Source organism: Ammospiza nelsoni, chromosome 1 (genome assembly GCF_027579445.1).
Source record: "Ammospiza nelsoni isolate bAmmNel1 chromosome 1, bAmmNel1.pri, whole genome shotgun sequence".
NCBI classification, from domain to species: domain Eukaryota; kingdom Metazoa; phylum Chordata; class Aves; order Passeriformes; family Passerellidae; genus Ammospiza; species Ammospiza nelsoni.
This window is the reverse complement of record NC_080633.1, coordinates 11,418,105-11,441,613: the sequence shown is the minus strand read 5'-3', so window position 1 is coordinate 11,441,613 and position 23,509 is coordinate 11,418,105. Positions and strand designations below refer to the sequence as shown.

At 40.4% G+C, this 23,509-nt stretch overlaps 1 protein-coding gene across 2 annotated transcripts in view; it reads left to right on the top strand.

Annotated features, from left to right (window-relative positions):
• ADARB2 (adenosine deaminase RNA specific B2 (inactive)) overlaps positions 1–23,509 on the top strand; it is a 306,224-nt gene that overhangs the window by 235,575 nt on the left and 47,140 nt on the right. For both annotated transcript variants that reach the window (XM_059487045.1, XM_059487055.1), the window contains exon 4: positions 11,519–11,633. In XM_059487045.1, the coding sequence (XP_059343028.1) occupies positions 11,519–11,633 (115 nt within the window). The remainder of the gene's footprint in view (positions 1–11,518; positions 11,634–23,509) is intronic.

Genomic DNA, 23,509 nt, shown 5'->3' with positions numbered 1-23,509 from the left:
TTCTGTACTCAGTACCTCTTCCAAGGTTGATGTCAGGGTGTTTTTTTTTTTCTTTTGTCAGTTGCAAAGCAAAAAAAAAATGACAAACAGTTGGAAGGCAGTAAGGATAGAGATATAAATCTCTAGAGGAAGCTTTGTCAAAGGTAGTGGAGTATAAACAAAAAATAAATTAGTTTTGGTGTTATCAGAAACTGGACAGCCTTCAATTTGTATAATAGTTTGTCTGGGTTTCCAGACCACCTGTGCAATGCCTCTGTGAGGCAAAGTACAGATTCACTCGACAGAAGAAGTGAAGAAAATGGTTAAACAACAATTAAATGAGGAGAAAGGAAGACGAAAGACAGGAAGACAAAAGTGCAATGGCAGACAGCCTTGAAATCCTTCATTTTTTGCTTGTATTATTTTCAGAAATAAAGCAGAATGTTTTACCTTGCTGTCCATATTAATCAGTCCTTGAGTCCAAGAATTTTGTGTATCCCTTGTGTTCTACACCCCCCTCCTTGCTCAGGTTTTGGCAGGACAATTTCACAGACTGAAAAAGGTAGCACAAGGCTTGTGTGCCAGCTCCTCCTGGCTGAGGATCCCTGTGAGCAGAGCAGGAGAGACAAACACGCTGAAAGTAATTTATTGGAGTGCCCTTTAGGTTATGTGCAGCTTAACAAGTGAGCTAACAACCAGTGATTACCTTAGAAACACAGATTGGTGAGACAGTTTTATATATTCTGAGAGCTGGGTATGGAGCTGGATATTCCTCTTTTCTTGCCAAAATTGCTGTCTGAATTTCAGGATATTTTTTCTTACCCCACAGCTGTAAAAAGGAGCCCAGATGTGTAATGCCAGACCCCTTAGAGATACTTTGAGGTATCCTTTCTCAAGTACAGTGTGCTGGTAAAAAGAACTATATTTATATTTGTATTAACCTTTTTCTTTTACTCTGTAAAGGAAGAATTGTACATTTCTTGCCTTTGAAACTGGCTTACCTGAACAAAATATTAGAGCAGATTGTCTCTCAATTTAATGATCAATTTATGGGAATAAATATATTTACATCTCTTACATAAATTTTGTAGGGTTTGGTCAATTTGTAGGTAAATTGCTTTGATATTTTCCTGGAAGTACATAAATAAATAGAAATAATAATTTTCAACTTAATTACTGTTTTTATCCATTTATTCCTTTTCTTCTTCACAAAGAGCTCTTATTTTACTGCTCATTTAAAACAACTTTCCAATGATGAGGAATTTTTCTAAAAGATTTTATTTGCTGTAAGAAATCTGAGCTCTAACTGAAAACTGTGACTTTGCACTTAACTGCAGGCAGATGTTTTACACCTCTGTCAGAAAAATGGTCACAAGGGAAGGTCAGCCTGTGGAGGATGTCCTGTGGACAGCCCACACAGTGCCTCATGGCCTCATGCTCTGAGTTCTTGTTTAAAGGCAAGTCTGCTGAGGCAACAGGTTTTGCCCGAGTATTGTCACAAGGTTTTAAAATTGCATTCTTAGGTTTTAGGTGTGAACATTGGTTAGGAGCTTCTTGAGTGGAGGGGAAGGTGATGGGACAGCAATGTTTGGGATTTAGAACGTGGGCTAAAAGTAAGATTGATTTTTTGGCTTCACATGCATGTTCTTGGCAAGTATTTTAAAAAAATATATTTCAGCATTGTTGTGTAAATAACTTGTGTTATCCAGTAAGAAACAGCAAATCAGGGAAGGGCTGTTTTAACTCTGGTGCCAGGCACACACCAGTCCCAAATGGCTCAGAGGGTGCCTCAGTGGCAATTGGGATTCAGGGGAAATCATGGTTCTGCCTCTCCTGGCACAAAGCCATCCTGGATGATGAGAACTACCCCTGCTAACCACACATTTGAGAAGAAGCCCAGAGAAGAGTGAGGTAACATGAAATGCAGTTTCCCTTACCACCCCTCTCAGCCAAGGGGAAGTTTATTAGCAAGGTTACAGCCAAATTTGAGAATCATTAGAGCAAATGACAGCAAGATCTTTAACAAGAAGAAAGGAAGAAATCCAATGCCTGTATAGTAATTGCCACACAAAGTATTCTATGCCTTGCTCTGCAGTGGTTCAGAAAGTTGAGTCGTGCTGTGCCTTGCTGGGATCAGCAGTTCAGAAGAGATTAAATTTGTTTTGGACACTGGCTGCTCCCTGCTTTATCTAACAAAGCACATGTGTGACGGGCAAGGCGCTTAATAGCACAGACCATTAATGAGAACCATAAACAGACAGGCATAGATTTTCAAAATGATGGTCAAGGGATTTGAGTAAGCACTGTTCTCTCCCTGCTTTGAGCACTTACCCATGAGCTGCTAACTGGTTCAGCTTTGGGAAGAGAGTGGACCTCAAACAGCCAGGAGAATTGTATGTGACAAGGGCTTTGCCACCATCAGTTTCCAAAGGATATTCATTTTAATGCACCTAACCAAGATAAAGCAAGGAAACTGAAAACTGAAAAGACATTTCTCAGATAAAGGATTGATTTTATTAAAGAGAGGCAATTCATAATATTATTCTAAATCTGGGTTTTTTTATAGAGACCATAAAAGCGTTCTTACAGAGTTAGCCTTTCTTAGACACTGGTGGCTTTACAGAGCTTTTATCTAGTTAAAGAAAACCCATTGGTGCTAATTTAATATCTGTAGTGTACAACAGCTTGACACCTGAGGCTTGTCCTAAAGCAGGAACAAGGCTGCAAAGTGAACACTACTTCATTTTTTGAATTATTCAGCACTTGCAGCCAACCTTATGTGTGCCTCTCTAGGAAGAAGGCTTTTGGATTAATGATCAGTAAAAGAAAAGTAAAAAGGCAAACAAACAACCATTCCTTTCTGGTGTTTGTTAGCAGGTGCAGTATTGACTTCAGGAATGATTCTGCAAAATTGCTGTGGACATTCTTCATTACCAGAGCTGTATGCAGAAGGAGCAAAGCTGGCAACCAAGCACGGCCTCCTTCAGGGAACAACTGCTCATGTCAGTGGAAAAGCTTGTTTCCTCTAAATTCATTGAAATGCTACCTATTGGTAGCATCTCTTTAGAGCAAGATGAATGCAGACAGCAGTGAATCAACCTCAAATAGAGGGGGCTCATACATTAGCATCCTAACATTAGCACACTAATGTAAATTTAAAGATTCTAATTAAACCTTTATGCAAAATGTTTTCCTACTGAATAAAAAACCTTACTTTTTAGAGGAGCTGAGGCATTTGGATTTGACAGTGTTTCCTTTTTCAATAGTATGCTTATTTTATGTGTTCTATTTTCTTTCAGTCACTCCAGGGGTTTCTGAAACAAATAAAAAGATACATTATATTGTTTGATTGATTCCCTGTAGTCAAGGCATATATTGAGAAAACAGACCAAATTTTTTCATTGAGCTTGTAGAATAAATTTCACTTTGATCTTTTTACTTCCCGCTGTGACTATATATTTCTTTTGAGATATTTAACACTGATTAATCTCATTTACAGGATCCCATAGTGGTACTCAGGTACAAATTCAGAAACTTTTTTCATTATGGAAGAACTTTTATCACAGCTTTTGGTTTCTAAATTTGTCCCTTCCCATTACCCCCAAATGCCCCAATAAAACTTTGGGTGCATTTCCCCCATTTTAAACTTGATATTTATGTATAAAAATTCAATATTTTAAGACAAAAATCTATGAACTTCTAAACAGATCCTCTTTGCCAGTTATGACTAAAAATTTTACTGAAAATATTTATAACAAATTTTATCAGGAGACTTTTGTGGTCCCTAGTAAAAGAGTTTCAGATGCAGTGGAGGTCATTCACCTGGCATTTAGCCACTCAAGAAATATAATAAGTGAGAAACCTACCACAGTCTTTAAGCATTGCTGGAGCATATGCTGGGTGTATGAACAATTCAGCAAAATCTTATTATGTTTTTTAGCAAATCTCCCCATTCATTAAAATAGGGTCAAATCTAAAACCTAAAGAGGTCATTGGGAAACCTAATGCCAAGTTTTACCAAAGAGGGACTTTAACCAATCCTCCCATTCCACCTTTTCCTCATCTTAATTTTTCTATGTATTCTGTATCCTCCCAACTCCAGCACAGGCAGTGCTATAGTTTTTATAAGGCCCCTAAATTTACTGTGAGGCACAAAAGAAAAATGGGTGAGAGAAGGAATTGTCTTTTTTTAAATCCCATTGTTGGATCTTTTGGGGCATTTCATCATTCTTCTGTCTGCCACACAGGGACTATGTGCAAAGTCTGCTGCACACAGCAGCCAGCACAGTGCTGATATTTAGTAAATGATCACTAATGACAGAAGCAACAGCGTGGAGGCAAATATGTTTTGTGGGGCCTGGGAAATTAGCAGAGCAATCAGCCTCCAGCCAGGGTGAGGGAGGAGAGGGAAGTAGACAGCAAATAATCACTCTGAGCCCAGGAGCCTATCTCACAATCTGCACAAACTGGCCAAGCCAGCCCAGGTCAGCTAAGCCACTGAGGAGCCTTAATAAATGCAGAGCAAATTTGGGACATTTGATGATCACAGAAATCAGGAATTCATTGAGGTATCTCAGCATCATATGTAGCTAAAACATTTGAAATAGGACTATGAACAGATGGGGGAGGGTGGTGAAAGTGATTCTTTTGACTGAATCAATAGGATCTGTTGATCTTCCTCATCAATCTTGATAAGAAAACTGTGGGGATACTTAGTGTCAGGAGTGCTTTATTGGAGTTTTCATTAAAAGTTCCATGTGGAAATGTGTACCCAGATGCTGCCACATGCAGCCTGTGCAGCACAAGCCCCATCCCCCTTTAAATGGTACAACTGAGAAGACCTCTCTGAGTCAGGATGTTCACAGGATATATCAGCACAGTTCAGCTGAAATGAAACACACAGCCAGACAAAATAAAACCACAGCCATCTAAGATAAAACAAAGCCCATATACAGTGACCCTCAGGGGTAAGCCAGAACCAGACATAATGATCAATACTCTGAGAGTTATGATCAGTGAGAAATAATTCCTGTACATATCAAGGAAAGAGCCACAATGAATTCCCTGGCAGAGCCTTGTTCTTTGAGTAATAATCTGCAAATGCCTGCACATGCTGAAGGAGGGCTGAGTTATGATAGGCTGTGGACTGCAGCCTCCAGTCTGGCTGCAAAGCCCTTGTGTGACTCTGCTTAGAGCGTCTCATCACTGACAGTGCCATTTGCCTCCCAACTTCCCTGAAATGTGGGTGAAAATTGTCCCTTTTTACCAAGGAAGGAGGGTAAAGAATGAGCCCAGCTTCCACCTTCCTTCCTTCCTTCCTTCCTTCCTTCCTTCCTTCCTTCCTTCCTTCCTTCCTTCCTTCCGACACTTCCTTCCGACACTTCCTTCCGACACTTCCTTCCGACACTTCCTTCCGACACTTCCTTCCTTCCTTCCGACACTTCCTTCCTTCCTTCCGACACTTCCTTCCTTCCTTCCTTCCGACACTTCCTTCCTTCCTTCCTTCCGACACTTCCTTCCGACACTTCCTTCCTTCCTTCCGACACTTCCTTCCTTCCTTCCTTCCTTCCTTCCTTCCTTCCTTCCTTCCTTCCTTCCTTCCTTCCTTCCTTCCTTCCGACACTTCCTTCCGACACTTCCTTCCGACACTTCCTTCCGACACTTCCTTCCGACACTTCCTTCCTTCCTTCCTTCCTTCCTTCCTTCCTTCCTTCCTTCCTTCCTTCCTTCCTTCCTTCCTTCCGTCCACATTCTTCTCCATTCCTCTCCACTGTGCTGGGGGAGCCCCTGGCACTAAATTGATTTCAGAAGACTGATGATGGAGGGCAAGCCACAACCCTCAGCTATTTCTCTGCTCAAGGCTGCATCTTGAAGATGATGTAGTACCTGGGAAGAGCCTGACTAATTCATTGACTTGAGGGTACAATCACTTATCAATGAATCTCCAACTAACTACAGCAAACTTATTTACAAGCCTGGGAAAAAAAAAATGTGTAGCAATTTGCTAAACAGCCTGACCAGGAGTGGCTCTTCAGGATTGATCTCTGTGCTGTGTTTTCCTCCCCTCCCATTTAGACAGTGAGAGTTCCCTGCAGGAAAAACATACAAACTCCCACTGTCAATGAGTGTGTGTTTCCCTCTTGGGCAGTGAAATGAACTGGGTGTGCATCTCCTTTTATATGAAGAGAGTTGTGAACTTAATCAACCTGATCCCCATTCATCGTGTTCAACATCTAGCCCCCAAATGTCAGTGAGATTCTGGAAATAAAGTACTTGGGAGACAGCAAAAACAGAGCCCTTAGTGATATCTGTATAGTAGAATATTTCTTCCCATCCATATGCAAATCTAACCTTTTTGATATTTCTACCCTATAAACCCTAAGACAGGATTTCAATAGAAAATGTTTACTAAAGGCTTTCTCCTTTATAATCTATTGATTTTAATATCCTTACTACTCCTGCTGAATGTCAGTTTTACCCTGAAGACTCCCATTGCAAACTTGAACACATTTAATTATTTATACCATTTGAAATATTAGTGCTGAGAAATCCCTAAAAGTTTTTGGTTCTGTAATGGTGTGATCTAAAGTTTGATTTTCTTTTGTGGATAACAGAAGTAATTTGATATACTAATCAAGGACAGATGAATACTTCAGACATCACAATGCAGTTATAATAGTAATGACATCTATTTTTCATCTTTCCAGACTCCTTGTATATGTTAAAATACAGCTCATTAAGTACTGTAGGATTTCTCAGTGAACAATTTAGCATTATGTTTTCTTTCTTCTGCCAGCAGCCTGAGCAAGAAACTTGTTTCCATCAGAGGCAGAGGGCATTTAGGCAATATTCAATGTCTGAGTGCTACCTAGGGCAGATTTGCCCTTGGATGGGGTTCAAGGAGTCTTCTTTGCCTTACTTGTATCACTCACTGTATTCACTAGACTGACCTTGTCTGTCTGAGACAATCATTTTTTGTACAGAAGAATTTATATGAGAACCTATGAAAAGATTTTGATAGCAGGCAAATCAAAGCAGAGGGTTTTAAAAAAACTCAGCACCTTGAAGGTCAATTCTTCCCCTGACTCCTGCTTTTTACTCCCAACATGCACCCAAATCCAGAGTGATGGAGCTCACCCTGCCTGGCCAGGGTATGGGCATGCCTGAGCTCCCATCCCTGCCACTTGAGCCTTGTCTGGAACGTGCAAGAGTCAGGAATCCTTCCACTGGCTTCAGTGGTGATCTGTACCAGGCCCCAGTGTTCCAAGGGGATTAAACCCCTAGGCATAAATCCCTCCTAGGTTCAGCACTCAAGAAGCATTTCACCATTTATTCTTCTATGTAGACTGGAAAACAACTTCAAATTTCTCACTGTCCATATCTTTCTAATTTTTTCACCCCTGTCCCCCTGCCCTGGGCTTCAATTTCTCTGCCATTACATGATCAGAGCAATTGCATGCATCTCTATTAATTGCACTGAATTTCTCTTTTACAAGGTAAGTTTCTACTCTTATTTTTCCTTCATCTTCAGAAACTTTCCCTTTTTCTTTTACTAACCTGATAGCTGTTCAGAAGCTGCCAAGATGTATTTGGCTCTTGTATTTACTCCAGATGGAGACTTTTATTTTCACTCATATCTGGCAGTAGGAACTGTGGTATCACCAAACACAACTTTTCTCTGAGATTGTTTTGATAGAAGAAAAGAACCATTCCTTTTGCAGATGATTTATAAGTTACTTCTGATGGCAGATAATATAGTCTAGCCTGGATCCTTAAAGTTCAATAGCCATAAATAGTTGGATTTTTTTTATTCACTCACAATAGCCATAAATAGTTGGATTTTTCTGGTTTGTATCCCCTCAGGAATAACCATCTGGATATGTATCCTTTAGTAGTCTAGGATTATTGTTTAAAAGTAAAGCTAGAAAATATCTGGAATGAAATCTGTGGTTCTCCACTGAGCAGGGATAAATGCAGCCACTCTTATCTCCACCATATCTGTCCTGTGTGCATTAGATATGTCTGTAACCATTTAAGGTTTTCTAAGAAGCACTGAGAACCAATCTTAAGGTTCTAAATAGGCAGAAATGCTGTCACTGATTTCATTTCACAGAACTAGGTCAAGCCAAATAGCTGCTCTGGTATGTGTTAGAGGGAAAGCAGGGTGCTGCATGGATGGGTGTCGGTGAGGAACCCAATGCCACACCCAGCCTGGCCAACTTACAGGACCAGAGTGTTCAAAGCTCTGAAATTAATGCTGCACAAGGAGGAGCAATCTTCAGAGTATCAAATCTCTTGTGGGGCTGAGCCATGCACCTCTTCCTTATTTTTCTCCATCTGAAAAAATAAACCGCTTCTTTTCCTCCTTTCCATTTTGCTTTGGAATATCCATTTGGAAATTTAGGGCAACATGATATCCTGGAAATGACCTCTCTCAGGTTAAACACTCTTCCTGGTTGTTTTTCCAGCATTCCACATGTATTCATCTTTGTTACTCCTTTGCTTCCATGAGTTTCACTGGCATCCTTTTAGGCAATGGAATCAAGACAAAAAAATGTTCGCCTGAGTTATTTTAGCTAAGAGGCTTCATGTTTAATGGATTTGCTGTTCTTTAATGTCCCAGGTCACTCCCTGAGATCAGCAAATGCTGAATTTCTTATCACCCTTATATGTTATCTGAAGTCATGTCGTTATTTCGCCTTTAGTGAGTCTCTTTGCTCTCTGGCTTTGGAACCCACTGCCAAATGAAGTAAAGAAAGCTCTGACTATGGGGAATTTCTAAATCCAAAGTTAAAAGTTATTTGTTCTGTTTAGCATTTTGAAAATTATTCTTTTAGGAATTGTATGTGCCTCTGAGCTAATTAACTCTTAATGAGCGCAAAAAGCCCTGGGATGCAGATTTGGACGGTACAGTAGAAATGCAGACATGGATTGGACTGCAGCACGGCAGCAGATGACATTTATGATTTGATTCTTTTTTAAATGATGGTGCAGATATTTTTATTGAGATACTCTTCCCCCCCATCCCCCCTCCCCCCACCCCATCTTTTTAGTCTAAATAAAGCTGATCAGATTTTCAGTCCACCATATGGGGCCCAGTTATATCGGTTCTGCAAATACACTTTGTTTTTCATTATGGATGAAGTCACTCTTCAGCAGGGAAAACAAGTTGAGAAACAAACTTTCATGTTATGAAAGACAGGCAGTGTTCCAGCACTGAGCACTTAACCAGAGCATCAGGAAATCAGAACACCTGGCTGTGCCCAGCTCTGTGCTATTCCCCTGGACCAGTCCCTCACCCTTTTAGTGCCTTCACTCATTCATCTGTAAAGCGACCGTAATTGCGTTTATATCACAAGGGTGCCTTGATGCTTGGCAAATGAGAATTGACCCAAAATTCATCCTTCAGAAGCTCTGTATGAGCAGTACCTCACTCACATGGTAATTGTGGACAATTAGATTAGAAGAGGTATAAATGCAGTGGAAGTGAAATTCCATTTAGGAACTGTCAAACTGTTCTTGATAATTTTTCTTAGTTTTCGTCTAATTCCAGTGTGGAATTTTGCATGCATCTCCCAGAAAGGCTTTACATGCCTCTTTTTATCTTCTGCAACAAGACAGCATATTTTATTCATGTTATATTAAACTGTGTTTTGGGCAAATGGTTTGTTCCCAGAACAGTACCTTGGAAAACTAGGTTTAGAGAAACAAGGAAAAATTATTGTGTCAAAGAAATCCTATCCTCTATGTATTTGAGCAAATTGCAATCACTTACAAGGATTGTACACAGAAAAAATATTCCAGGTTTTATGAAAAGGGGTTTGCCTAAGTGTTGTTATGTTTTATTTAATTAGATTTTTTTTATACTTACCATAATAATGTTTTAAAATTAAGCTGAATTTCTACAACAAACTGTAGAAACATATGGTGTAGAGCCTGCAGAGGCACTTAATGGCAGTAGCATTACTGATATTTGTGAGTTAGAACCTGCTTTCCTCTGAGAAGTAGCTGTGTGTTCTCCCAGTTTAAAACACTGTTAAACACCAACCTTTTGATTGTGTTTGGGGAGGAAAAGAATGAATGTGATCTTCTTAAATACACATTTCCTTATTTCCATGTAGCTGTTAATATTTCAGGGTGAGGGAAGTTGTGTATCAGACTCAGCATCTCCTCCATGTGTGTCATGAACACACTTAATGAAACCAAGTGGATTAAAGGGGGTCTATTTTACCAGGATCACCCCCAGGTAGCATATCCTAAAACCAGAAGAAAAAAATTGAATTGTTTCTTCCTTGAGCCCCTTTTCCTAACAAAGGCACAATCACTTGGGGCTAACCAGATTCCAGGATGCCAGGAGGTCTCTGTCAGCACCCCAGAGTGCTCCAGGAGCACTCCAGCTCCCAGGAACTGCTTCCAGAAGGATTTGTAATTTTAGCTTTGTTCCCTACAAGAAGTCATATATGTGAAAAAAAAATCCTTTGGATGTTACTTTTTTATGTTCAGACTTGCAAAGCACTTTAAGAACAACTCATGCTCACAAGGAGTGTTCCACTGACTTATCTCTAATGTATGCTTGAGAGGCTCAGTGCAAAACAAAACTCAGAGATTAAGTAAATGAAAAGATACCAAACATTGCAGCAGGGAATCATTCCAAGTCATGGTGTTCTCAGGAGCACCAGAGCTGGTTTATGTTCATGCTCATCCATGCAGAGTCTGCAGAATTCACTTTTTTAGACCCTTTTAATCTGCTCTGTTTTAGTAACCAGATTCCCAAGACTCTCCCTGGTGATTGGACTCATTCATACCTGAGGGTTCAGACCACACACTCTCCAGTGCCCAGTCCATGGGCAAATTTGACCTTTCAAAAAAGATTCCATGCTCAGGAAGAGACATGGCAGACCAGTCCCTCCCAGACCACTGCACACCCATGAACTGCAAGCAACATCTTTGGCAGGATATGCAAGCAAAGATTGCCCATCATCCTGCCAAGGTAGAAGCAGGACAGATCATGGTGCTCCTCTGGCAGATTCCTGAGCTGATTGCTTTGCCTTAATAGCTTTGGGTCATTAAAAACTCACTTTGAATGCAGAAATAGGTGTTTTTTACTGATAAACCAGGCCTCAACTCAGTTCTCAGTCTTCAGTGGGATAATGGAAATTTTCTGTGGGCTCACAGAAATAAGTGGTTTTGTGGGACACAGGTCCAGCTCTTTAGCTTACTATAATAAAGTGCTTTCAGTTCCTGTGAACTGGTGCTGGACCCATGTCTTAAGAGACTGGAAAAAGGTTCAGCCTCTAAATCTTCTCCCTTTACCCCCAGTCCTATCAAAATGGGTCTCTTGGCTTTCATGCAGCTAATTTTGCCATTTCTGAGGATGATGTAGGAAGTTGAAGGAGGGATACTTGTTTTATCTTTGCTCAGGTGGTGTTTAATTCTACAGTGGACCTCTCAGCAGCTGACATCAGGTGACTAATCTGCAGAAATGCCCAGGTTCCTCAGTCAAAGGAGTGAAACAATTCTTTCTGACTGTCTCTTTCAGGATTTTGCTGACTCTGTATACCAAATGGTTGCACAGAAGTTCCAGGAGCTGACAGACAATTTCACTTCCATGCATGCACGCCACAAAACTCTTGCAGGCATTGTGATGACCAAAGGTAAGATATTCTCTCATTTATTTTCCTCTGGCATTTTTCATGACTAAGTAATACATTATTTACCTGGTTCACAATGCTGAAGGATGACTTTACTCCCACACAGAAAAAATGAATAGTAATGCAGTGAAAAGAAGCATTAAATATTTACACCTCAAGTAAATTCACACAGAAAATATTGGCAACAGAGTTGAAGATTTATTCATAAATACATTGCTACATTTCTTTGTTTACAGGACAAAATGCAGCCCTCTCTGATTTTTCATTTCCTTACAGATGGGGGAGAGAGTTATCAATAAAAGTAGTATTATTTATTAATTACTTTCTTAGGTCTGAATACACCAAGTTCTTGTTATACAACATAAACTTTGTTTTAGACTGGCAACAGAAACAAATGTTCTTTCCAGTCAAAAAAACCAAACCCCCAGTACGTGTAATTTTAGTTCTGCTCTTCTCTAGCCATGGGAAATACTTACATTTACCAGCAGCAGAGCCAAAATTTGGTATTCACTCCTGTTAAGACTTGATTGATTGACACATACTGTGTGGAACTCTTCAGTGCTTTGATGAAACAGTTGCATGGATGCAAGCACACCCCAGGTGGGGCACCTCAGTATTTATGAGGATGTCAGCGTGGAGATGCTTCCATAAACTTCATTCTCTCTCTGACACATGGAGCAGTGGGTCCAGTACAGGAATGAGAAGATAAGCTCGGAGGGGAAAGGCATATATAATTCATCCAGGCTTGTCTCACTCCTTCCTTTCAACAATTACATTATCTAGGTTCAGTAGGGACACTTGTGAATATTGCAAGACAGCAGGATGGAGACAGGATTTTCTGATGGATCTTTTCCAGCCACAGAGCCTAAATGCAGATAAGATTTCTGTGCTGAGCATCTCCTTTCTGATGTGAAAAGAATAAGTAACCATATTCAGTATGAAGGAAAATTAAAAGGAAGTGTGATTGACTTTGGGATGTGAAAGATGCACACTAGACCCAGCATACCTTGTCATTGTCAGATTTCTTGACTGTGGCTCTAATCAGATTTAAACAAAGCACTATAGTTTATTTAGATGAGCTCTTTCCAAGCAGAAGCACAAGGAAGAATGTTTAAATATACTTTTAATAAGAAACTAAGCTACAGGAGCCAAGAACTGTTGCTTTAGCCACATGTAGGGGGAGAGCACAGGGGAGGTTACATTTAATGTAAGAATTGTAAGAAATGCCTGTAGAAATTTCATCCCATTCTTCTTTGACAAGGAGCTACTCCTACATTATATAGACCAGCTTTATAAAGCATGATTGAGCCACTGCAGCCTTATTTCTACATGTCCAAAGAAGCACATTAAAGACCCACAATATATGAGAAGAACTGTGACTGGAAGGAGTCATAATTCCCAAAGTATGGCTGCTGAGTGCATGCAGTACTAGGGGAAGAAAAGGGCACTTCCAGACTTTCTTACCCTTTCTGGGCATTGGGGGCTGTCTGTGTCTCTTCTTTAGAAGGCTGAAAGTGTCCTTATGTTGTTTGGTTTTTTTTGGTGGGTCCCATGCCCTTAGTGGGATTTTACAAATCAGTATTTCATATTTCATCTTATTCAGCATTAGGACAAAGTATAATTTAATTATGTTCACAAACTATTTCCCTCAAGGCTTCCTTTTCAATTCTGAATTCCCTCTCATGAATTTGTTCAATCTGTAAGCCATCCAATTTGTTAATATCTCATTGCTTTTGTGGAACCCAGAAAAGAAACTTGGAGATATAAGGTGATTCACAGAAGATGCAAATCTAGAAACAGCCTTATCTGAGTATATTCTGCAGGATGATTTGAGTTCTTTCCAGGACAAGAATCTCAGCCAACCAAGGCAAGATGAATCATCTGTCATTTGTGTCATTATTTTCTGTATTAAAGTTGTAGATTTGTGGTCTCTTCTTCACCATCGTTCCCAGAAGTAGCAAGGACCTCAACACACACTTTTCAAAGATAGCACAGGCAGGTTTTCCACATCAAGCACTCAAATAAGTACAAATTCCCTGTGTTTTTAACAAAAAAAAATGGCAGAAGCTGTCTTAGATCTCTGTAAACAATTTACTAATGACATCAACAAAAACAAATCTGGAAATGTCTTGTTGCATTCAGTACCATAAGTGACAAAAACTGATTTGTTTTTACCTTCACTTCAATTTACTGTCATCCTGACTAGAAGCAGATTTATCTGTGCTTGTACAGTTTCCAGGCAAAGCTGGTAAAAGGCACAATGGGATTTTGTGATAACTGCTGTTAAGATAATGCAAGATCTCTGCAGACAAAAAAAGAAGTGCGCTAGATTGGTTTTCTTTTTCTGAACTCTGACATTTTTTCTGTCATTTCAATTTCCCAGGGAAACCAAAGAGAATTACGTTTGGCCACTGTAATTGACTTATGCTGTAGCACCCGGGGCAAATTCCAATGCATAAGAAAGAAAAAAATGTGGAAAATTATGTTATTGATGAACTGAGAATGTTCTACAGTAATAAAATGCTAGTCAGTGAAACAGGCAGTCCAAAGCATTTAGAAATGCTTTGCTCTGAATTGTGATGAGAATTAAAATCTCCATGCTTTTTTGTGAAAGTAAGCTTAGTTGTTTAGCAGACATCAAGATAATCTTAAAAGTATTGGCCTAGGCAGGAGCAATTTACCACACTAGATAGCAGCTGATGTGATCTTATCTGATGTAATACAATAATTGAATATAATAATAACTAAAAAACTCACATAACTGATCTTGAACAAAATGTTTCAAAAGATTGAAGAGTTTAAGTCAATTATTTAATAGTTATAATGTATAATGTTATAATGTATTTGAAATCTGCCAGTTCTCTAACATATTCTAATTTTGCTGAAACACACTCAGAGATTTTTCTCTCAAAAATTGTTTGATCGATTCCAAGAAAAATTGTTTAACAAGTGAGTGCATTCAAGTCTTCGTCATACATCAAGCTATAATCCAAGACTATCTTCAAGTAGAACAATAAGTATTATTGTAGCATAATATTTATATGAGGACCTATGCTTTACTGCACATTGACTCTCCACAGCAGATCTGCCAATTTCTCTGAAGATATAATGAATTCACACATGTTAAATTAAGAACATCAGTTCACCTGTAGAAAAGATATTCTGGATAACACCATGTCGAACACAAGGCATCAGCTCAGAACTTGCATTATATGATGCAAGTCAACTTCCCTCATCATGTTTTGCATTAGTGGCTAAAACACAATTGATAACACAACATTTTGGCTATGTGCTTGCCAAGTGCCAAGACTATCTCTCTCTCCTATCCCCAACAAGTAAACTGGAGGTGAGCAAGAGGCTGAGAGGGGACACAGCCAGGACAGGTGTCCTCAGCTGATGCAGGGAGTATTTCTTGCCGTAGGACACTGTGCTCAGCAGTAAAAATCTGGGGAGAGGGGAAGGGGGAGATAAATGGGTTTATGGCATTTGTCTTGCCAAGCAACCATGAAATATCATTATATCAATGCATTAGTCTTGCCTTCCTTCTATTTCTTCCCAGTCCCACAGGAGAGTGGAATGAGCAAGAGGCTGTGTGGGTGTTTGGCTCTTGGCCAGGATCAGCCAATACTTCATTTCAACAGCAGCTGTTTCTTGATGTTTCTGGTTGTCAGGGAAAGATGACCCACCAGCTCCCCATCCTTCTGTCTCTCAGGTGCAATTTGGACATCTTATTTTGACTCACTGCTCTGCTGTATCTTTCTATTGAAAAGTTTTCAGAGAGAAGTAGTTTTCAATATTGTTGTTGTTATTATGTCAGCTGATACATTTGAAAAAATGAAGGACAAGCAAGCTATTATTTTCTAACACAAGGCAACAAATGCAAAACCGGAGCACTCTCACATATCTCTGGGCCTGATGCCCAGAGTCACAGATTCTGGGGTGACAGGAGGAGCCCCTAAGGTCCCACCATGGGGTCACCAGGCAGGGCAGCACACAGAGCATCGAGGGGACAGTGTGGCAGTGCTGCCTGTCCCCCAGAGCTGGGAGAAGGAAGTCCCAGAGCAGAGCAGGGTGGGAGCCTCACACTGAGTGCTGTGATCTAGACACTGGTGGCATTCACACTGTTTATTGGCATCATAGAGAGAGTTTGGCTTTTGCTCTACCTGAAATCACCAGGCACAGTAAAGAGTTCCTGTCACTCTGTAAAGAGATGATCTATTATTGCTGAGGTCCTCTTTGCAACAAAAACCCCTCCCATAATCATTAGGGACAAAATGAAACTGCTATTTAAACACAATTTTCCCATTTGTGTTTGACAAATCTTAGCAGCTTAAATACTGATAGGAACTTTTTGTCATGCTTTCTGTTAAAAATGAAGCATTAAGAAAGTTCAGTCCTTTTCACAGTAGTGTAACACTCATAGGAAAAAGATTATGAGTTGATTCTTCACTTCAATTTTCTCTCTTCTACATATATTTTTTTTTAAGGCTGACAATCATTTTGATGTTAAAAGCAAATTAGGAGGTCTTCTCAGTTATCTTGTGTGAAATAATGATGAACTGGACAAAAGAGCCCTAAATAGAAATTTCATGCTGTGATAAAAGATGGGAAATTATCATCCGTATCTCATGGAATGGATCTTAATCATTGCTAAGTGGAATAACAGAAAAAAGTAAAGTTGACAATATGTCTCCATGGATCTTTCCAGTAACATTAAGATTCACAAAGCCTGGCTTTTAAGTACAATCAGAAATACTGCTGTCCAATTGATTTCTAATCCTCAGTATGAGTAGGAAAGTTGCAAAGCAGCAGAATACAGTAGAACACCCAGGCCATGTGTAGAGTACCAATCTGCTCCATCTCATGCTGCACTCGAGTGGCCAAACCAGTTAGAGAAAATGTGAATGATTTACAGATTAGTGCCCAGAACAGATTCCTTCAGGAAGAGAGGCACAGGAGGAATTTAGGCTCCTGGATCCCATTTTCATAGTTAGGTGGGTGCTAAAACCTGGTCCCAGTGAGATTCAGTGTTTCCATGAGATTTTAAACTTCTGAAATCAAAACTGAGTGCCCAAACTGCTGACATCCCTTTGAAGATCTCAGAAAGTCTCTTCAACTACTGCTGCCTGATGCTCTCAAGGGCATGGCACAAAGTCATTTGACATTCTTGTAAACATTATTGACTTCTAACATCTGCCAAGGTTGACACTTCATCACTAGATGACAGTTTTTCTCAAAATAGTTTAAACTAGGTAAATAGATATGTAGTTAGAACCATATATGTCACTCTTTATCAGAAATCTGGTTTCCTCAGCTTATAAACCCTAAACCATTCATCTACAGATTCACTCTAAATAGTTTTGAACCCCGTAAGACTATCCCTTTTCCACAGCTGCAACTCTATTCCTGGATTTTGTAATGTGCACCTGTAATGGGCATTATCTCATATTCCTGCAGCTCAAGAGACTTAGGTTTCCAAATTCCACCTCAAAGTACATTTGAGGTTTTGTAGTTAAAACTCTGGCTCCACCAGAGCAATCACTTCTATTAAAATGTGGGTTTAGGCATCATGAGGACTCCCCCTACAAGAGCAACGTTGAGTGTTTCTTCATCATTTCTGTCAAATAAAGGTTAAGGAACAGAAAGTAATTGAAGACAGATTAATTAGAAATGGAAAATATGAGATGGGACACAATCTTGCAGCCTTGCACAGAGCAGGAAAAAAACAGCTTCAGGGGCAACTCTCCAGGCCAGGTTATATGTTTTGCATTAAAAAAAAACAGGGAGAAATGCAGGCACCAGCTGGGAATAAGTACAGAACCAGAGCTTCACTTTTGGGGATGAGCACCCCAACATGCATACACACAGCCTCTCATTGCTGTTACTGTCTCACCTAATTCCATCCTCTTATCTGTTTGGTGGCACAGGTTCAGAAGGAGCAGGACAAAACACCCCTCTCATATCAGCAGTTTTAGGCACTGTCAGGAAAATGGGAAGGGAGCTGAGTCCCTCATTTCTCGACAGCTGAAGCAGCTGTAGGTGTCTCCAGCACATGGCACTGCTGACCTCTGGGCAGCTTCAGCTCCCCACTGTGCCCACAGGTTTCTCTGGTTCCCATCTCTTCTCAGACACTGAGCCTTTTTACCTCCCTGAACGTTTACTGACTCTGGATTTAGTTTTCCATTCCTGCTGTTCAAAGTATTTTTCTGATTGAAACCCCTCTCAAAACCTGGATGCAGACAAGGCCTTGGCTCTGTGTCACATATAATTGCATTGGGCACAAGGATGGGTGTAATAATTAGCATAAAACATGGAAATTAAAAATAGGCACTTCTGTTTCCTAAGTGTGTCAAGCAAGGAGTTGGCAAGGTCAGACTTTCATTCTGCTCTGTGATAAGGCTGGAAGCTGTCCCAATGTCAACAACAGGAGTGCATCTCACCCTAAAAAAAGAAATATCTTTGGTGAATAAAGGCTTGGAAATCATTGCTTTCACTTTACCAGCCTAGTAAAATACATAGGAAGATGTTTTTAGATGCAAGTACACCAAAGAATATTACAAGAAATACAATTTTAAAAAATCCCACATAAAATTAAGTTCCTCTTGCACTTAACTGCCAAAAGTCATATTCAGGATTTCATTCTTTCTCACTGTAATTTAGAATCTTACTACATCTAAAACTGTCAATTTAATTAATGCTCAGATATCAGTGGCACAACATTTATTAGAGAAACACAGATATCTGCAGTCAGGACATGGCAGGAAAGTGCAATTCAGTCCTGCTTTAAAATTAGGAATTATGTGCAAGCTCTCTTCTTGAGGAGAGTATTCAAATTCACATGAAAGGAAAAAACCCTCAAAAAACTTTGATACTGCCACTACAAATTTAGATTTTTTTTTTTTAAATCCTCAAGGGAGGTGAGGGGGTGAAGCATGCCTGGCCTGGCTGACCCTCCTCCCTCTCAGGATTTGCAAAGCCCACACTGAGGAAAGGAAGGGAAGGTAAAGGGCACTGGTGCCCACAAACACAGCACTGTCTCCTTGCACACTCTCCAGAAGCAAAGCTGATGGGATTTCATTCTCTTGGTCCACTGAGGGGAGGGAAGAAATGGACCATAGAAATTAGAACTGGGAGAGACCACTAAGTAATCCAGTCCATTTCCCTGCAAGCATAAGATTGTTCCCAATGCTCTTTCCAGTCTAGATTTAAATTAATCAATTAACAATGGGGCTTTCAACAGTACCTTGGGAGACCATTTGAGCCTAATGGATCTCATTGTTAATAATTTTCACCAGTTATTCAGCCTGACTTTTATTTTCTTTGATGTCATCTCAGGATCTCAGTTCTGCTGCTCTAAATTTAGTGCCCACTTCTCTCCTTGGGGTTTGCACCTTTCAGATACTCAGAAACACACACAACATGTTCATAGTTTGCATATTCAATTTTTGTACTCTCTCCTGCTGGGTCACTCTTCTCTGCAGCCCCCAGCAGCCTTGCCTTTGTTTTCTGATTCCCTTCCACTTGGGCAACCTCCTCACCATTCTTTTCCACACTGGAAATCCACCTTTTGAATGAGTTTTAATGGAAAGCTTTGCACAAAAATTTCTTGCAAAATGGATTAGCACAAGAATCCTTTCTCAGGCATCCCATAGTGTGAGCAAACAGCACAAAATGGGCTTGTGTCAGAAAGGGATTTTTGTTTCAGAGGAACTGAATTTGGAACTTATGTACAAGTGCACTCCCCACCCCCATGGCTTTGGGCAAAATTTACTGTGGCTGACTGTGAAAGGAGAGCCATGGCCACTGTCACACAATGCCCTGGCTCTTGCTTCCAGCACAGAGGGGGCAGAGATCAGGGCAGAGAGGACTGTGACTCTGTCCCTGCTCCTTCACTGATGAAGATGAAGAGCTCTGCAAAGAATAGCTGTCTCTAGGCACACAGTCAGAGGGAGGACTACTTAACACATTAATAAGGGAAGAAAATATGAGGCTCTCAGACACCCTCTCTACACCCTTTCTTTCCACAGAAATACACTATATTCACTTACACATAACCCACATTTTGATGTAAAGAAAGGAAATCCCTGTGTAACTCCAGTGTTTCAAAGACTGTTCCATTTATACCCCTAAATATCTGTAACCTCACTGCTAGCCACTTCTTTGTTCCTATTATTTGCCAGCTGTGTATCAGCCTTTGATTCAGACTTCTGCCATTCCATTTCCTAAGACCTCAACATGCTTCTTTCTTCCCATATTTTAGTCAGCTGCTTCACATCAGCTGCTCCCATCCACCTCCGGGGTGTTCTTTGGGACATCCACTGTGAGCTAAAGTCCTTTGGGATATCCTGTGTGGGTAACAGCCACAGTGCTCACTGAAGTCACAGGTTCCTGTTTGTCACTGGAATTACCACAATCACTTCCACAGGTACAATAGAAAATGGAGAGAAAAAATGAGCTGCAGCAGTCTTTATGGCTGGCAAATAAATGCATCCTGTGCATTGATATATGCATACTATTAATCCTCCCTGCTGTACACAGTTCTTCTCTTATGGCTACAATTTTTTAATTTATTTTTTTTTTGTCATGAGTATGGTTTTGTTCCCCATGCAGAGCTGGAGACAGCAGAGTTCTCTGTGTCAGGAGTGAAAATCCCACATCAAAACTGAAGAGCAAGGTACAATGTCCCACACACCAGCCCCTCAATCCTCAGCTCCCTCCTTGCACATACATCTTGATTTTACTCCTCTTGAAGCCTCACAATAGAGGGGGCTGTAGATGCATCACCAAGTTGTGAGGAAAATGCACTGATAGACCTGGGTAAACACATCCCTCATCTCTAACCATAGACCTACCCCTCATGTAAGCACTAACATCCAGGGGCAATGGTTTCCATTTCCAGATAAATATGTCCTTTCCTGGGTTTTTATTTTGTTTTTTATTTGTTGGGTTTTTTTTTTTTTTTTGAGGGAGAATATGGGGAGAAGAGCTCTTTGCCTCTTTGGCAGTATTTTCTGTAGGACATTGCCCACTCCTGGGGTGGCAGGTAGCAGCCTGGCAGCTCAGTGCCCACAGGGTTCTGCAGAGGTTCAAGGATCTGCCTGGGGACAGTGGGGTGGGTGCAGGACTGTGCCCACAGCACACCCCTGCAGGCAGCTTTTCCAGCATCACTGCCCTTTCATGTCTTGACTATCTCTTATTACAAAATTAAAGCCATTCTAAGAATGTGATAGGGCTGCCAGGGAAGAAGATAAGAGAAAATAATGCAGGACTTGTCAGTGCTATGTAACATCAAGAAATTTTCCTTCCCTAAACAAACCTGAAATGGAAACCTGAACTTATTCAGCTGTGAGTAGAGAGTATTAAAAAAAAAAAAAAACAACCCTCCTCTGTGATCAGAGCTCAATTAAGCTGCCTTGAAAATTATTCCAAATACACTTTTTTCAGATAACAATAGACAATCCCTTTGACTGATTTGTTAAAAAAGGTAAAGAAAGAGCATAAAATTATTGCTTATCAGAGAGAGAAGCAGCACCATTTAAAATAACATGAAATGGTATCCCATGAATTATTCAGGAGGGCTGATGTTACACTATCATTATTTCTGGCTTTCCTTTTTATTGCATTGCATTTTGTGCAAGTTGTCTCCCACCCAATAAAAGAGGTGTGAGTTTTCTTAATTAATCAAACCTGATTTTTCTGATTTTTTTTTTCTAATTTAAAATGAATATATTTCGAGCATTGAGCTGTCTTCACGGTGTCAGGCTGAAAAAGAAGATGGATTTCACTACCACTAGCAGGGTCTAAAACATGCAGTGCCATAGTCACTTGCATACTGACTGGTGCTTCTCTACGTGTCATGCCAGCTGCTGAGAAACCAAAGTGTGATCCCAGTTGTATCCTGGCATTAGCAGTTGTAAACTCCATCCTGTTCTCTGTGAGTTGGGCTCACTGAATTTCTCAGCTCTCTGATGCACAGCCCATGTGATTTGCTGATTGCAGGTACCAGTCTACACTTCCTGCGATTTCCTCAGGGTTTTAATTTTCCTTTTCCAACACAAAAATATGCGAGGCTACAAACTCATTCTTGTGGAAGCTCCTAATTATCATAGCCCACTAGAAGAGTAACTCCTTTAAAATCAGTGGAAGCATTGACTAGACTAGCCAAAACTCACTTGTTTTGTTGGTAGAGCTGTGTCTCCAAGCAGATGGGTGTTGGCACTTGGTGTTTCTGGCCACAAGTGACTTAAACACCCAGCTCACAACCATAGTCCATAAGATGTCAGCCAGTTCTTCACATCCAGCTTGTCTGCTGAGCAAACCTTCATATTTTTGCTTGCTTACTCTCTCTTCTGTCAATATCTTTCTGAACCATTTCTGTTACAAGCTCTGTTGCTGCAGGCCTGCTGTTTTGGGAGGTCACATAGGGAAGACAGCCCTGTTTTCTTTCTGTGTGTAGTAGTTCAGCTCAAGGCAAAATGAGCATCCTTGAATACATTGACATTGATACAATTATCCTTAATTGTTGTGGGAGAAAAAAGCTGGAAAAAAAAAATCTCATTAAGTTTAAACATAAGGGGAAAAAATGTAAAGGAAAGATTTGTTCTGCTTGCCCTCTTATGATTTGGGGAGTTTTGATCTGTATTTTGTGCTTGGAAGAGAAATCTCACCAAGAGCATCTCTTCACAGTGTAGAAAGGTTTGTTCTTCTGGCTGTCTATAGGTCTTCAGAGTTCATGAAGAGAAGCTGGCAATACTGAGATGTAATGTAGACTATCAAAAAGCAAATATCTAAACTGGGCCAGATGAATCACCTCCTAGGAAATTCCTCTCCTTTGACTACAAAGAGAGTCTACAGCAATTAGCTCAGCTATGGACATCTAAACTCTAGTTATCCAGAACAGCTGAAATGAATCTCCCTGCTGGTGTCAGCAAACTGGAAATGGCTCATCATAAAACCCAGTTTCTTTTCAACAGCTCAGCTGTGACGTGAAAATCTGCACAATCACTGACAGACAAAAAAAGAACATCGGGGGTTTGAGGTTCCCCCTGCCTGGCTGTGAGAGGAGTTCCTGCCCCTAGACCCAGGGTGGGCTCAGGCTTCCAGCAGAGAACCAGAAAGGACTGTTACCTCACTGGATCACAGACTGGATATGTGGTCAAAGGCAATGTGCCATTATGTGTACATTTTTGTTTTGTAATGCAACTAATTAATTGACAGATTTTGTCACGATAAAATGTAGTGAATTCCCTCCCTGCTCTCCAGCTGTCCTCAAATACAGGGTGTTAGCCAGGACCCAGCCACTGTGCTGACACAGCTTCCCAATTTCCTTTCCCCTGCTCCATTTCCTTTTCAAATTGAAAACTATTAGAAGTCTTTAGGCAAATAATAGAAACCTAATGCAGGTGCCTGTTATAAATTGTTCACTAGTTACTTTTAACCTAATGTCTCTTCAAACATTACTGTACAGAAGGCAGCGAGGGTTGGAAATGCCTCATGAACTCTGACAATCAGTGGGTCAGGAGTTAAGGTCATAATAATGCAGCCCATTTCTCCTTGTTTGTCAAATAACCTGGATGCAGTTACATCCCTGGATCTTTCACCTGAGATGGACTCTCCTCACTAAGAACATGAGTCTTGAGGGGAGCAATCTTTGTCCTGGGTCAAACCCTCTGTACAGCCCTGAGCAGGGTAGGTGCCATAAGGCTGGTGGTGCCAGTTACTGTTCATGTAGGATTCTGCCACTCACAGAGCCACAGCTTTCTTGGCATGGCTTGAGGATGTGCACAGTCTGGATCTGCTGCGTGTCTGAGGTTAAATTAATCAATGCTTGTAAGGGAGCTCGACTTTCATAAATAGAAATTGCTTGCAAAACTTGAAGT